Raw genomic sequence first — 16,966 nt, 5'->3', positions numbered from 1 at the left:
AACAAACCTTTCATCACCCTGACCTGTTAGTTTTCTATATGCAGGGAGTTTTAGCCTTGGGGAAGTATTACAATATGCAATAACCTACCGACTGTCTGAAATGGTACAATCCAGGAAAGCTCTACTGCTTGATTCCGCTGAATGTATAAATTGGTCCTTAATTTGTCTATTTAGCCATATATGACGGTACCAGATGTTCTGCTTTTTTACTCACGAGGCACGCTGAGGCATGGATGGCTTGGAACAATATAAAAGTCGTATGTCACAATGATAGTTACTTTTCATTACTTCTGATCTTTTGCATTTGAAATAAACTGCTCTGTAATTGTTCAGCCCTCAGATTATATAATATCACCCCCTACAATTCACTGATTGGAGCTAGTTGTTGCCTTTAAGAAGTTTCATATGGGGGTTCCACCCATTTTAGAAGTCAGCGGGAACAGTTAATCTAGGCCTGCATTGACAGAGAGCGAAAAATAACTCTTTCCCCCAATGAAGACACATTCATTTAACAAGAGAAGAAAAGCTGCGATTAAAATCAGCTTCAAGACAAGAGCCCATTAATTTCTATGGATTCAGATGAAACATTTACTGAGAGAAAGGGAAATGAAATGAAAACTCAAGGATGTGCCTAGAATGCAAACAGCCTTTTCAGAGCTGTGGTTTGGGTGCACAAAGCCCATTAGTAACAATGCATAGTAAGCACAAAACCCCCCAACTATAAAGACAAATTGCCGAGACGCTGGAGGCTGCGCTGCTGTTCAAAAATTCCAGCTATAGACAACAGGGTTTAGTGAGAGGCTATGTAGTGTATCTCTCAACAGAAGAAACTAGCTAAAATCAAGGCCTGCGCAAACCACATTCCATTTGAGACAGAAGATCTCCTCAATATTGGCCTTATTGGTCATTCTGCAACCGAGAGTTGCCAGGTAACAGCATGTAAGTGGGCCTTTTGGGTGGTGGTGCCCACCCTCTTGAACACCCTCTCATCTGTTGTTTGAGAGGCAGGAACTCAGGTGAGCTTTAAATGTCTCTTGAAGACATGTTTGTTTACACAGGCTTTCCCTGACTTGTCATGGACACTGCCCCACTTCATCATTGTCTCTCTTGTAATCTTTTAAATTAATATTGTTTTACATTGTTTTTATATTGGCTTTATACTGCATTATATATGGATTGTGAACCACTTAGAGATGTTAGGATTTTAAGTGGTATAAAAGTAGTATAAATAAATAAAATAACGGTCTTCCTACACTGGGATAGAGGCCCTCTGTATTGTCTCCGCTGCCCTATGTCATCATTTGGAAAGGAAAGAGGAAGTATAAAGTCAGAGTAAAAGCTAGAGATGTACATTACAGCTGCATTGAGGGTCAGTCACATGGAACCTATTTTCTAGTGACCTCTGAATGATAAATGTAACTGGTAGACCAGCCCTTTGATGGAGCGCTTAGGTTTGTGAGCATGCCTGTGCATTTAAATAAAGGCTCTCTTGGCAATGAGAATAACTCTGGGGGTTCCTAGTTCTTGGATTGATTCTTTGCTTAGGACTAACTGCTGAAAGGTATTGAGCATTCTGGCCCTGGGAGTGGCAAGCAGTGAAGCATACATTAAACGGCAAACATCTGAATAATTCCATTGGCCAGAGCCTAGCGTGGCCACTTATGCATCACCCCCCTCAAAGGGGACAAAAGAGGACATCAGTTTGGATAACATTTGCATATGCAAATGTATAGATATCGATGCAAATTTTGAAATGATAACAATAATTTAAATGTTCATAGTTGAGAAGACTGACTAGGTGACCTGTGTACCTGTTCGGTCTGCTGTCCAGGTATTAACTGTTAACCTCCAAAAATGTGGTTGTTCAGGCAGGCATTTGGGGTGGGTTAGGGTGTTTTAGAAAATGTTTTTATTGTAGAATTTTATTGTTTTAAACTGTTTTATTATATGCTGTACATCACCCAGAGTGTCTGGGTGACCAGCCAGATGGGCGATCAATAAAATAAATAAATAAATAAATAAATAAATAAATAAATAAAATAGGCAACTGCGGTGCCCCTGCTGCTGTCCCTCCATATTGTTCTTTGATGTTAAACCAGGCCTGGGCTGGACACCTTCAAACAGAGGACCGTCCTGTATAAAGGAGAACACCTGGCCAAATAGTGATGGAATTCCTTACTGTCTTTTTCCATCCAAGGCTACAAGGCCTGAAAACCATCATTTCAATGTTTACCCCTGGGATAGTTATAGTTATACCTGGCAACCCCACCAGAGCCAGCTCATGACATTTTGCTGTCTGAGTCAAAGGACAAGATGGTGACGACCCATGCACCCCCACACCAGCATTCCCGGTACAGAAGCTGACTGGACTAGCGGTTGAATCTTACTTCAGCACTGGCAATGGGACAGAACTTGATCTGAGGGCAGCAGACTAGTTTAGGAGCTTCAGGGACAATGGTGTGTATGGGCGGGGGGCTGCCACCACTGCTCCCCGGCCCCCAGCATTTGGTGCCTGAGGTGGCTGCCTCACTCTGCCTAATGGTAGGGCTGGCCCTACCATTGGCTTCAGCAAGGCCCCTCACATTCCAGTATCTCCCTGCCAAAACATCTACCCTTGCTACATTTCTGTGTGTCAGGCACTGTTAGACACAGGAGCAGGACCAATACAAAGGTGGCAACTCTTCTCCTCTTCTGTCCTCTGTGAGGGGCAGAGATATCACAAATCTAGTTAAGGCTTCAGTTCCTCATTCTGGGCTACACCACACAGACAGACCACAATGATAGTTTTAAGCCTTGTGTTTTCCCATAATGCTTTACATTTTAATCATTAGATTGTTTATAAAATATTACACCTGCAATCTTCTCCCCAGTTCCCTGAAACTTTGAACCCTGAGTATAAGATACATGTATAAGATCGCACTGTAAGTCATTTAAAAAATCTTTCACTTACTATGCCCATTTTAAAACTAGAGTATCTTTATTATTATATTGCACCTATCTTAATGTGATTTTGTATCAAACTCAATGCAATGTTTGTGCTTTGGAATTCTCTCACTGTAAAGATTCCCCTGATGAAGAAACATTTCACAGATTGAAACACACTAGAAATACATTGATCCCTGCACCTTTTCTACCAATTGCTTTTTCTTTAGATCATGAACAGTGCCAGGTTGCATGACGCAGAGTTTTAATAATCAAGTACAGTCCTGAAACTTAAACGAGTCACAAAACTGATGTCCCCTTTTGACCTGGCAGCTGCTGCTGTCATCTAGGTCAATGGGGATATTCCTCTCCATACAAGCCACCGTCAAAGAAGATGCTGCTTTTATTGTGAGTCAGACGTTTGCTCTCCAAGCTCTCGTTCTGAGAAAGACAAAATGAAGAACTTTTTAAAGTGAGCTCGAGTGGTGTTGCTGCACTCTGATCTTTTGTGCAGCAATAATAATTCATGGGGCTGACAGGGACATTAAATAAGCCATCATTAAAGTTACTAATTAGGTGGAGGGAGAAAACATGGGAGTGAAGGACACTGCAACCGTGTGGGCTGAGGACATGGTGACTGGATGGAAGGGATGTGTGCTGATTCAGCACAAGGCAGTACACCGTAAAACAAGCCTAGGGAGAATGCCTGGGTGTTGCTGACTGAGATGAGAGAAATGCATCGCTTACTTGTCAGAGAGAGACCTCTATTGCTTGCAGGCCACGAGTGCTGCATCATTTCAGGAACAGGTAGGTTGCATCAGTAGAACCATCTATCATTTCCTTGACTGATGTATCCCCTGCCTCTTTCAGAAAGATAAGGGCTTGGATCTAGACTGGCTTGGCACCCTCTGGTTGAGTTGTAGCACAAATTGGCCACACTGGTTGAGAATTATGGCAGTTCTGTCCAACACATCTGGAGGGTGCCAGGTTGTTGGGGAAGGCTGATTATATATATATATATATATATATATATATATATATATATATATATGGGCTAGGGAAGAACAATGGGCTGCCAAAGGTCTGCTTCAGTTACTGCCTAAGTGGCTGGAATCACCCTGGAGATTTGGGGGACGTTATAGCCCTCAGAGTTCTTCAGTCTGCAGCCCTGAGTGGCAGAAAAGCATACATCTGAAGATTCGTCTTCACAGCATACCAGCCTTCCTCCAAGGAGCTCACTTTGATCCATCTCAGGCAGTGATTTTTTTCCGTACCTCATGTACTGGGAACAGATAGAAGATTTCCTCCCCTACAAAGCAGGAGAAAGTGTCTGGGTTGTGGACATGTTCATTCATGCATAGAAATGCTCACAGGTCACTGCATTTGTTTCGTATTGTGATTGCTGCCTCTGGTGCAGGCTGGAACACATCCTGCATCCTAAAATGATCCATAAGGGCTTTCTAAACGATCAATAGAAAATGGATTTTATTCCCAACCGAACAGCATACCCTCTACTTAATAGCATTCCCGCAGCTTTGCAGTTCAGTCCCTACCAGTAAGGTGAGAAGTATACGTGGCCTCTGGTTCACATGCTCAGCCTGTTTGTCAAGTTCATGCTGAGCGCTCTTGCCAGCAGCCTCCGGGTGATTTTCATCTCCATATCACTGATGCAGGTGGTCTGGTGTGCCATGTATCTGGCATTCAGCCACACTGTTTTGCAATACCTTGGCCAAGGTTGGCAGGAGAGAATTATTCCTTTGATTGGTCTGTTTGGTCTCATTTGCCTTTTTATTCATCAAGTTGAGAGGACTGATTTAAATCAGTGATTTAAATTGCCTGGGGAAAATGGCTGATTTGAATTATTGATGTAAATCACATTTCCCATTTTGAAATTCATATATTTCTTGAACAAGATATGCAGATTAACTGGTTGGTATAATAATTAAAACAATGGTTTGCAACTAAGTAGAGAAGGGATGAGCAACTTGTGGCCCTCCATACCTTTTGGCCTGCAACTCCCATCATCCTGCAGATTTGGCTATGCTGGCTAGGGCTGATGGGAGTTGTAGGCCAAAATATCTGGAGGGCCACAAGTTGCCCCCCCCCCCAGGAATAGAACCTTTATTTATAAATTAGAGCCTATGGGGAAAAGCCAAACTTTTGGCCATACAGTCCTGCACATGCCTTTTACACTGCATAATTATGTCTCCTTATTAGGGACAAAACAGTCTAGCAGCTATATTTCGTTTTCATTTTTACTCTAGAGTAAGTTCAAGGCCCTCAATCTGGAGCTTAAAAGCCTCCCTACCTGCCATGGTAGACTCCTGAGCCAGATTGGACCCCCTGTGCCTACTGTAGAGTAAAAATAATAAAAAAAGAGGATCTAGCTGCTAGGCACAGATTTAAAGTAATGTCTGTTCTGGCCAGAAGAGACAGATGCGTTTGTCTCTCTCTGTATACAGATACTAAGAAAGATCACCTGCATGGAGACTGAAATTGCAATCGTAACTACTTGTTTGGAAGTGTCCCATTGAACAAAGTGGGTTTTTCTTCTAAGTAAGCATGCATAGGATTGGGCTGTATCAAGTGTCAAGTACTTTCTAGAAGCAAGGAATGGTTGTTAATGAGGGAAACAGAATTTCTCTGTGAAACAGAAAACCAATGTCCTGGCTGTTTTGTTGGTAAAGTCATAAATCATCACCCCCCTAACAACGAATTCAGGTGGTTGAGGGCACAATCCTAACTAGATAGGTGGCCACCTCTGAACTCAGAGGCAACCACCTATCCAAAGCAAGGCAGGAGAGGCACGGGGAGGGAGGGATCTTTCCCCTCATGCCTCTCCTGCCTTGCTATTTTTCACAAGGCAGCCGTTTTTGGCTGTCTAGCGGCAGGGGGAGGGGCGACTGGGAGAGGAAGCTGCCATATGACACATCTCCTTGCCCCGGAATGCCCCCCGGAACTCTCCTTTTCAGCCACTCCGTGCTCCTCTTACGAGTGCAGAGGATGGGGCTTCTCTGTGTTGCCTCAGAGGCAGCGCAGACGATGGGGGAGGTTGGTTTTCTGGGAACCGACCTCAGAGCGTGGGCTCCAAGGTCGGTTCCTGGAAATGAGCATATCCTATGGCCCTCTAGACAGCGTCTAGTGGGCCATAGGATCGCTCCCTGAGTCCCTGTCAGTTTGGCAGCAAAATGGGGCCACCCAAAAATAATGTTGTGTTTTCTTCAGACATAGGGGATTCTTTAGTTATGTAAATTACAAGTAGGGATGGCGGAGAATTTCTCCCCGAATCTTCGGGGGGCCGAGCGCCAACGCATTCGGCCCCCCGAAATCGGTGGTGAAATTCTCCGCCCCCCGCCCCCCCGGGACGGGACTTACCTTTGGCGAATGTCCCTCCTGGCGGCAGGTCCCGGCGGCGTTTCGGCAGCGTTTCGTCATGGGCGGGGGCAGCGGCCGGTCTCCCGACTGGCTGCCGCCGCTGCCATTGCAAAAAAAACAAACTAAAGTAAAACACACACACACACACCCGTGCATAGGCTACGTAACGATTTACGTAGCCTATCACGGCTAGATTTCCAAAGTCAGCCGTGATAGGCTATGTAAATCGTCACGTAGCCTATCACGGGTGACTTTGAAAAAAAAAAAGTGCGTACGCAAATGGTGGCAGCCCATGGGCGCCGCCATTTGCGTTCCTTATTTTGGCACGTCTAGTCTATGTAAAGATTTACGTAGACTACGGCGAAAATAAGGGCACGCTATTTGCGTTGCCCTTATTTTTGCCGTAGTCTACGTAATCTTTACGTAGACTAGATGTGCCAAAATAAGGAACACAAATGGCGGCGCCCATGGGCCGCTGCCATTTGCGTACGCGCTTTTTTTTTTTCAAAGTCACCCGTGATAGGCTACGTGACGATTTACGTAGCCTATCACAGCTGACTTTGGAAATCTAGCCGTGATAGGCTACGTAAATCGTCACGTAGCCTATCACGGGGTCTTTTTTTTTTTTTTTTACTTTTTGTTTAGCGGCTGGGGAGATGGGGCGCTTCTCCCCGGCCTGAATTTCGGCTGGGCGAGGCGGGAAGCCTCCCTCCCGGCCTGAATTTCGGCCGGGTGAGGCGGGAAGCCTCCCCCCCTTCGCCTAAACTTCGGGGGGGAAAGCGAAGCGCCTCCCCCCCCACCGTGAAGCCAAGGTGCGAAAAGGTAAGTGACTTTTGTACATCCCTAGTTACAAGGAATATATTTTTTTAAAACAACAGCACCACCAAAATGGCCTGTGAGCTTCCAGGATGTATGAAAAGTTGATGTGTCAGTTGAGGATAGGGATCTCAGAGAAATCCACAATGGATTCAAACAAGTTTTGATTTCTATGAATCCAACCTGCAAATTCCACAGTGGACCGACTATTTCCCAGTCATATGGATTCTGACTTCCAGAGTGTTTTTTTTTTAAAAAAAACTTTGGGAGGTATTTGCACAGATGTACACCTGCACAAGTGCACATTAGCGTTAATGCACATTGGCAAATAAATGAAATTCTCATACAAAAAAATCTAATTCTATCAATGAGTGGATGACAGAATGAAAGATGCATAGCAGTGCGCGAAACACAGATGGAACAGATTTAACAAAATCCATACATCCCTAACTGAAGGAGAATAAAACAAAACTGGAGGAGCAGAAAGAAGAGGGAATTAGTCTGTTCAAATCACTTGCAGGTTACAGCAAATAGGCTGGAATGGGGGGGGTAGGGATTGGGGGATATGTGCCCTGAAGTTTTAAAAAAAACCTCCCGACACTGTACAGCAGGGTGGATGGGCAACCTGTAGCCTTCCAAATATTGTTGGACTACACTTCCTATCATCCCTGACCATTGGCCATGCTGGCTGAGGCTGATGGGAGTTGGAAATCAACAGCATCTTCAGGATTACAGGTTGGCCACCCTCACTATACAGGAGGATTTCAGGAGGAAGGAAAGGACAAAGGGGTACCTTTTAACTTTCCCACTCTCCAAACTGCCTCCCCTCTGCCCCACTATATAGTTATAAAATGCTCAGGTGCATGGCTGGCAGCCAGTGTACTATTTGTCCACCTAGCCCATGGACAGGACAAATAATCAAACTTCAGCCTCAGGAACAGACGAAGCTGCTTTGTACCAAATCTAAGAGGTGGGGTGCGGGGTCGAATTTGCATTCATAACAGAAAATTTAAACATTCTCTATAAAATGTACAAAGACAAATTTGCAGATTTGCAACTGTGCACCTGAAACACCCTGTTCTCCTGTGTCAAAAGAGCCTCATTCCTCCATTCTGAGATGTGGGTTTTTTGCATTCTTTCTAATCTGCCTAGGCATATTTGTATTAGAAGACACTGACAGCAGCCATAAATGTAGCGAGTCCATCCACTGTAGGAGCTTTTCTGTTACATGTATTTTTATTTTTATTTTCATCTCAGCCCTGATTGATGACAAGTACTTTGCCTTTGGAAACCATAGGAATGCTACATGCCAAAGTTTAAAGACATTAGCCTGTGTCTACTTTGAAGTTTTCAGGGAAACAGATGATCCCATTGAACAGCACCATCATACACAACAAGTCCTCCATACGGTTTGCTTTAATGGATTGGGAAATGCATTCCGGGCCCTCAGGGCCCTTTCAACAGTACAAGCCCAAACTATTTACATCTTAACCTTGAGGTCAACTTGATGCCTGGATTGGTGAACACTGCATGCCTGCTTCTGTGTGTGCATCCCTTGCTTTCATTTCTTGCTTGAGATTGCGGGAGCTTTCCCTCGGTACCACTGTTACATCAGCACTTATCTTAGGAGCCTTTTGCTTTTTTTGCATATATTTTTTTCCTACCTTTCAGCCCAGAGGCATTTTTGACAGAAATTGGGAGCAACCCCTGGGAGAGAAGACTGAAGGCAATGTTTTTTACATTCTCATTCTTGGCATTCTCCATTGAAGCCAGTTGCTTGCTTATATCCAATTTATTTGTGTCTTAAAGACTTAAAAAATAAAATCTGAACATGCAAATCAGTGAGATAAAAATTAAAACAAAAACAAAAAGTTTCAGGTGAACATTAACAAGAAGTGTGAAGTCACCGTGGTCTCTACTATTGAGAATATTTCCTGCAATATAAAAATTCCCCCCGCACACTGTATTACTTGGCACTGCTTGTTCACCAGTTCATTTACCCCCTCTCTCAACTGATTCTATTTGATCTCAGTGACATCATTACATAGCCAAATCTGATTGGCTATATATAATGGAGTCATCCCATGATCTTTTCTGATTAGCTGAGAGCATCCATGTGACTCAGGGCCTAGCAGCTATGTTTAGCAGCTATGTCTTTAAAAATATTACTCTAGAGTAAGCACACAGGGCCTGATATGGATCTTAAAAGCCCCCCTACTTCCCACACCAGGTTCCTGATCCAAACTGGGGCCCTGCACCTACTCTAGAGTAAAAATTAAAAAGGCATAGCTGCTACACGCAGATTAAAAGTAAAGAGTGGGGGAAGAATATTCAGCACAGCCCTATGAAGAAGTCATATTAGCAAAATAAACTAAATGGAGGACATAACTAAACCATCACCTGCTGAAAGTAGCATTGCTGATATCCGAGAGAGAGAGTGAAAGAGAGAGAGAGAGGCCCTATTCAGGCTTTGGTACCTATGTGTACCAAATCTGTGATGAAGCTGGCAGGACGGCGGTCGGCTTCAGGATGTTGGCAACTAGTTTCAGCCTGGGCAGAATGACTTCTGCTGCTTCTTCCTCCTGTTGCTTTGCCCTTCCCTCTCCTCTGATTCTGATGGCTCATCATCACCACACTCTTATCAGGCATGTTGCAAGGGAGGACTTGATGGGCACCCTTCCAAGAAATCCAGCTCAGTTTGCCATTTTAGTTCTCTTCTTCAGTCCATGGCAGCCACTGACAACATAATCCCCAATCTCTTGCAGCAGAAACAGATCAGGAGGACACTGTCCAGAGGTCTGTAGGACAGCCCAGGACTACAGATTGACTCGTGGGATCTGGAAAGATCCCCTTGCCAGCTGCCCATTGGCCTCCCTTGTCTCAGCAGATCTCTGTGATTTCTCTAGAACCACCAAGCTCTTTTTAGTTACACATGTACCCAAGTATTCTAACATCAGCTGATTGTCCCCAGTGTCTTCTATTATGTACCCCAATTCCAAACAAAATGCACTCATATCATTTCACTTTGAAAAATTGCCTTGTTCTACCTGTCTTACCTTTACAAATAGAGGCACATTAGCAGCCATTAGTTGGTAAGGGGAGCTTGAATCCCCCCCCCCATGACTGGTTAGGGGCGGGAGAGAAGGAGGACCTGCTTTCTTGCCAGTAATTAACCTCATTGCTAATGAAGTGAAACCAGAAACTTACTGTCACATGATGGAACACTCATCAAGACCACTCTGGTTAATGAGGACATTATGGGATAATATTTCCCCCTTGTCCCCCTTCTATTGTTTTAATATTTGGCTAATTTCTCTTTAATGTAGATTAATTGGCACTGCCCTGCCTTCAAATCTCTTGCATAAGACTGTAAAAGACTACATCCAGCACCAGCACCAAATCCTGCATAGTTTCCTCTCTGAAGAAATGAATGGATGGATAGATAGATAGATAGATAGATAGAGACAAGGAATCCAGCTCTATAGGGAAAATGAAACAGAAGGGAAAGAAAATTCTACTCCCTTTGTGAAATAAAGTTGCATGGACAGAACAGTAACCACTTGCAATCTCTAATGGTGGCCATTCTTGTATCACCAAGATGCATCTTAGTGTATGTTTGCACATAGGGTGATACCATTTTTTTCCATGGCTTTAATGGCTACCATTCTGTCTCCATAATGATGGGTTAGGCAACCTGGTACCTTCCAGATGTTTTGAGCAACAACTCCCATAAGCCCAAGTAAGCATGGCCAATAGTCGGGGTGATTATAGGAGTTGTAGTCCAAAACATCTGGAGAGCACCAAGTTGCCTACGCCTGTTATAATGTAAGGAACATGTATTAATTGCAACTGTCTGCTTTGTCATTCCATCTTTCCTTATTCCACATGATTCATGTTGGGAATCAGCAAACTAAAATGGACAAGCATGGGCAAATTTAATTCAAGTAACCATTATATCTACTACTGTGGGCAAGAATCCCTTAGAAGAAATGGAGTAGCACTCATAGTCAACAAAAGGGTGGGAAAAGCAGTTCCTCTTGTGCAAGCATCAAGTCACCTAGAGGGACACTGTTTTTCCTCAGCGTTTTCCTGGCAGACTGTATAGTGGGGTGGTTTGCCATTGCCTTCCCCAGTCATAACTACCTTTCCCCCAGCAAGCTGGGTACTCATTTTACCGACCTCAGAAGGATGGAGGGCTGAGTCAACCTGAGCTGGCTATCTGAGACCTGGCTTCCACTGGGATCGAACTGGGTTCAATCTCAAAAATGATAGAATGATCTCAGTACGAATCCAAGGCAAACCATTCAACATCACAGTAATTCAAGTCTATGCCCCAACCACTGAGGCTGAAGAAGCTGAGGTTGATCGGTTCTATGAAAACCTACAACACCTTCTAGAACTAACACCAAAAAAAGATGTCCTCTTCATCATAGGGGATTGGAATGCTAAGTAGGAAGTCAAGAAATCACTGGGATAACAGGCAAGCATGGCCTTGGTGTACAAAATGAAGCAGGACAAAGGCTAATAGAGTTTTGCCAAGAGAACACGCTGATCATAGCAAACACTCTTTTCCAACAGCACAAGAGGCGACTCTACACATGGACATTACCAGATGGTTAATATCGAAATCAGATTGATTATGTCCTTTGCAGCCAAGGATGGAGAAGCTCTATACAGTCAGTAAAAACAAGACCTGGAGCTGACTGTGGCTCAGATCATAAACTTCTTGTTGCAAAATTTCGGCTTACATTGAAGAATGTAGGGAAAACCACTAAACCATTCAGGTATGACCTCAGTCATATCCCTTATGAATATACAGTGGAGGTGATGAATAGGTTTCAGGGATTAGACCTGATAGACAGAGTGCCTGAGGAACTATAGACGGAGGTCCGTAACGTTGTTCAGGAGGCAGCAACGAAATCCATCCCAAAGAAAAAGAAATGCATCCCAAAGAAAAGAAGTGGCTGTCTGATGAGGCTTTACAAGTAGCTGAGGAAAGAAGGGAAGAGAAAAGCAAGGGAGAAAGGGGAAGATATACCCAACTGAATGCAGAGTTCCAAAGAATAGCAAGGAGAGACAAGAAGGCTTTCTTAAATGAACAGTGCAAAGAAATCGAGGAAAACAATAGAATGGGTAAGACTAGAGATCTTTTCAAGAAAATCGGAGATATCAAGGGAACGTTTTGTGCAAAGACGGGCATGATAAAGGACAAAGAAGGCAGGGACCTAACAGAAGCAGATGAGATCTGCTCATGGGAAGAGGTGGGAAGAATACACAGAACTATACAGGAAAGATCTTAATGTCCCTGATAGCCGTGATAGTGCGGTCACTGAACTTGAGCTGGACATCCAAGAGAGTGAAGTCAAATGGGCCTTAGGAAGCATTACTAACAACAAAGCTAGCGGAGATGACAGTATTCCAGCTGAGCTATTTAAAATCCTAAAAGATGATGCTGTTAAAGTGCTGCACTCAATATGTAAACACATTTGGAACACTCAACAGTGGCAACAAGACTGGAAAGGTCAGTTTATATTCCAGTTCCAAAAAAGGGCAATGCCAAAGAGTGTTCAAACTACCGTACAATTGTGCTCATTTCACATGCCAGCAAGGTGATGCTCAAAATCCTACAAGCTAGGCTTCAACAGTTTGTGAACTGAGAAGTTACAGAAGTGCAAGCTGGGTTTCGAAGAGGCAGAGGAACTAGAGATCAAATCGCCCACATTCGCTGGATCATGGAGAAAGCAAGAGAATTCCAGAAAAATGTCTATTTCTACTTCATTGACTACGCTAAAGCCTTTGATTGGGTGGATCACAACAAACTGTGGCAAATTCTTCAAGAGATGGGAGTACCAAACCACTTTACCTGTCTCCTGAGAAACCTGTACGAGGGTCAAGAAGCAACAGTAAGAACTGGACACCCTGTTGCCGTGCTTATTTAACTTATATGCAGAGTACATCATGAGAAACGCCAGGTTGGATGAATCACAGGTAGGAATCAAGATTGCTGGGAGAATTATCAGCAACCTCAGATACGCAGACGATACCACCCTAATGGCAGAAAGCGAAGAGGATCTCAAGAGCCTCTTGTTGAGGGTGAAAGTGGAGAGTGCAAAAGCTGGTTTGAAACTCAACATTAACAAAACGAAGATCATGGCATCTGGCCCTATCACTTCCTGGCATATAGAAGGAGAAGAAATGGAAGCAGTGACAGATTTTACTTTCTTGGGCTCCAAGATCACCGCAGACGGTGACTGTAGCCATGAAATTAAAGGACGCTTGCTCCTTGGGAGGAAAGCTATGGCAAACCTAGACAACAGAGTAAGAAGCAGAGACATCACCTTGCTGACAAAGGTCCGTATAATCAAAGCTATGGTTTTCCCTAGGGCTGTACGAAAGTGACTTACCTTTCCGCGGATTATGCTGATGCTAGGGGGGAGGCATTCCGTCCCTCCCCCTGGAATTGTGGCCGGGGGGGAGGCGCTCCGTTCCTCCCCCCCGGAATCCTGGCCGGCCGGCTCCACTCCGCAGGGATTCTGCAGAGCCGCCGGCCGGCTCCGCCAGCGGCCAGACATCCGGCCGCTGGCTAGCAGGGATGCAAATGGTGGCAGCCGTAGCCGCCGCTGTTTGCGTCCCTGCAGTCAGCCGTGATAGGCTACGTAAATGTTTACGTCGCCTATCATGGCTGATTTAAAAGAAAAAACAACAACGCTCGTACGCAAATGGTGGCACCCATGGGCGCCGCCATTTGCGTTCCTCATTTTGGCACGTCTTAGTCTACGTAAACATTTACATAGACTAAGACGGCAAAAATAAGGGGAATGCAAATAGCGTAGCATCTACGCTTTTACGTAAATGTTTACGTAACATTTTACGTAAATGTTTACATAGACTAAGACGTACCAAAATAAGGAACGCAAATGGCGGCGCCCATGGGCGCCGCCATTTACATACGCGCATTTTTGTTTTTTTTTAAATCAGCCGTGATAGGCTACGTAAACATTTACATAGCCTATCATGGTGTTTTTTAAAAATCTAGCCGTGATAGGCTACGTAAATCTTTACATAGCCTATCACGTTTTTTTTTTTTTTTAACTGGAAATGGCGGTGGCAGCTGCCGCCACCGAACCGCCGCCGCAGCCGCCGCCGCAGCCACCGCCGCCAGGAAGATCTGCCCAAGGTAAGTCCCGTCCCAGGGGGGCGGGGGGGCAGACCGTTCCACCACCAATTTCGGGGGGCCTAATGCTCTGGCATTCGGCCTCCCTGAGATCCATGGCGGAAATCTCTGACATCCCTAGTTTTCCCAGTAGTAATGTATGTGAGAGCTGGACTATAAGGAAGGCTGAGCGCCGAAGAATTGATGCTTTCGAACTGTGGTGCTGGAGAAGACTCTTACGAGTCCCCTGGACTGCAAGGAGATCAAATCAGTCAATCCTAAAGGAAATCAACCCTGACTGCTCATTGGAAGGACAGATACTGAAGCTGAAGCTCAAATATTTTGGCCACCTAATGTGAAGAAAAAACTCCCTGGAAAAGACCCTGATGCTGGGAAAGACTGAAGGCAAAAGGAGAAGGGGACGGCAGAGGTTGAGATGGCTAGAGAGCATCACCGATGCAATGAATATGAACTTGAGCACACTCCGGGAGAGAGCGGAGGACAGGAAGGCCTGGCATGCTATGGTCCATGGGGTCATGAAGAGTCGGACATGACTTAATGACTCAACAACAACAACAACAATATATTGTATAGCTAAACTCTGAGCAATTGAACACTGATGTATATAGAACTGCAGAGGAGCTATTAAAATAAATATGGTCCAAATAATGCTTTCAGTGCTTATGATGTTACTTTGCAAGACACAGGCATTGTACTAAATCCAGCATTAGAAGAGACGAATGGAGGAGGTTTTTGTTTTTATTTTTTAATGCACAACCCAGGTTTACTTAACTCTCTCAAAATGTTGCTACGAGGTAATCTGTAACATAGATACATCATCTTAATAGTTGTAAATAGTGTTATTAATGTCCAGTACCTGGATTCAGGATTTCCCTCTCAACTCGTGTGGATCTGAATTTATATCCTTCCACCATATTTATATATTATATTTGATATCGAAGGCCTGTGTGACATCCTGACTCAGCTGGCCTCTGTCTGACCCAATGCCAGAAGATTCTAGGTTTGGTTGCAGAAAGGCTTACAGCATGCTGGAAGTTTCCATCAACACACAAGACCTATTGTCTGTTGCAATCAAAAATTTGCTTGAAGTCATGGAGACAGTTTGTCAAAAGAAAAAGAAGAGGAAACCCAGACAGCAGCAGTAGCACAATACCTTTCATAGGACCAAGGTTTTGATTTTTAAAAAATATATCACAGAGTGAGTTAAGTTTTTGAGTTCACCAGAAATGTTCTTTAGACATGGGCATGATGAAAAGTACTACAGCAGTTTGCAGTACTAGACAGAATGCAGGATGCTGCCTGTAGTGGCTGTTGAGCTACTGGCTACTACAAGTGCTAGGAAGCTTCTTTACTCATAGTGCCTCATTAAGAAGAGAGTGTGTGAGCTGGCCTATAAGCTTCTATCATTCCCATTTTTCAATTGGGGAAATTGAGGCTGAAAGACAACAACATACTCAATGTCATGCTGTCACCAGTCCATGGCTCTGGTAGAACTTCAGCCTATGTACCCCTTTCCTTATTCAACATTCAGTATGGAGTTTAGAATACCATCTCCAAACTACTTAACTGCTGAATACTGCAGTGATCTATCATCATGCCATTTTCTCTGTTAAAGATAAATCCATGGCTAGGAAAGTTGTTAATGAATCCTCCATTTTCCTACAACACATACCCATTTCAGACTTGGTTGGTCGCATCTATGTTGGATCCACCATGGCTCTCTCTGTGCCTTAATTCTTCATGTGGTTTTTTTTTTTACATTCATGCTGTTTAGTTCCCACCCACCCCCATATAAAATGTTAAAGCACCCACCCTGCTTGCAGTCTCTAATGTGAAGAGAATGGTGCACAGAGGTGTGTGTGTCTGTGTGAACTTAACTCTTCCCTCTGTGCTGGTTTTCCACCTCCAAATCACCCCATGCTACATTTAGGCCCATCAAGGAAGATAAATGGGTTTCCATATCCCCACCACCATCACACACACATTCCCCCCAAAGCTTGGGGATACAGTTTTGGAAGGTGAGAAACCAGCAGAAAATGGGTGAAAGGGAAGGGTAAGATGCATCTCTACTCATGACTTTCTCCCATTGGAAATTGCAGCTTGGACAGCTGCTTTAGGTCTAGAGAGAGAGAGAATAACAACATGTGATTAACAGTATGTGTGAGTCTTAGATGTCTTTACTTTATGCCCCAAGAACAATACTTTCCAGTCTCACATCTGGAATGGCGTTAACATTTTTATTTTAGACATAGATGTCTATAACCTTGGAAGTCCTTTTTTTTTTTATCATTACTTGGCACCCATCCCCATAATCTCCCTTGAAGGGAGCAGATCCTTTGTATACCTAACAGCAAATCCTGTAAATGTCTACTCAGATGTAGGTCCCACTGAGTTCATTGGGATTTACTCCCAGGTAAGTGTATATAAGGTTGCAGTCTTTCTCAGCCGCTATTATTCAGTGGTGTTTTCACAGCACTTTTTTGAAAACATCAAGATATCCTTGAACCTGTTTAGGAAAGGTTAGGATGCTAATTAAGAACATTTATCCTCTCCCCCCACCCCCTTCCCAATCCCAACCTAAGGGGAAAAAGTAAAAAGTGCAGAAGCTAGAGCTGAAATACGTTGCTTTCTGAGTTAGGAAATGAATGTCCTGCTTTTCCCCTTGGGAGCAGAATGCTC

The 16,966-nt window shown here is 44.1% G+C and overlaps 1 protein-coding gene across 3 annotated transcripts in view; it reads right to left on the bottom strand.

Moving 5' to 3' along the window:
• Positions 1-2,802: 2,802 nt before the first annotated feature.
• Positions 2,803-16,966, bottom strand: part of LOC146350733 (uncharacterized) — a 134,416-nt gene continuing 120,252 nt past the window's right edge. Inside the window, exons 4-6 of one of the 3 annotated variants that reach the window (XM_084841898.1) lie at positions 6,298-6,397; positions 4,139-4,231; positions 2,803-3,363 (exon numbers count right to left, since the gene is read on the bottom strand). In XM_084841898.1, the coding sequence (XP_084698024.1) occupies positions 3,274-3,363; positions 4,139-4,231; positions 6,298-6,397 (283 nt within the window). In that variant the 3' untranslated portion in view covers positions 2,803-3,273. The remainder of the gene's footprint in view (positions 3,364-4,138; positions 4,232-6,297; positions 6,398-16,966) is intronic. The other 2 variants (XM_084841900.1, XM_084841899.1) reach the window with 2 other exon arrangements.

Source organism: Heloderma suspectum, chromosome 3, assembly GCF_057233095.1.
Source record: "Heloderma suspectum isolate Gila_16-S chromosome 3, 16-S_ref, whole genome shotgun sequence".
Classification (NCBI taxonomy): Eukaryota; Metazoa; Chordata; class Lepidosauria; order Squamata; family Helodermatidae; genus Heloderma; species Heloderma suspectum.
The sequence above is the reverse complement of the archived record's forward strand: the minus strand, read 5'-3'. Positions and strand labels throughout refer to the sequence as shown.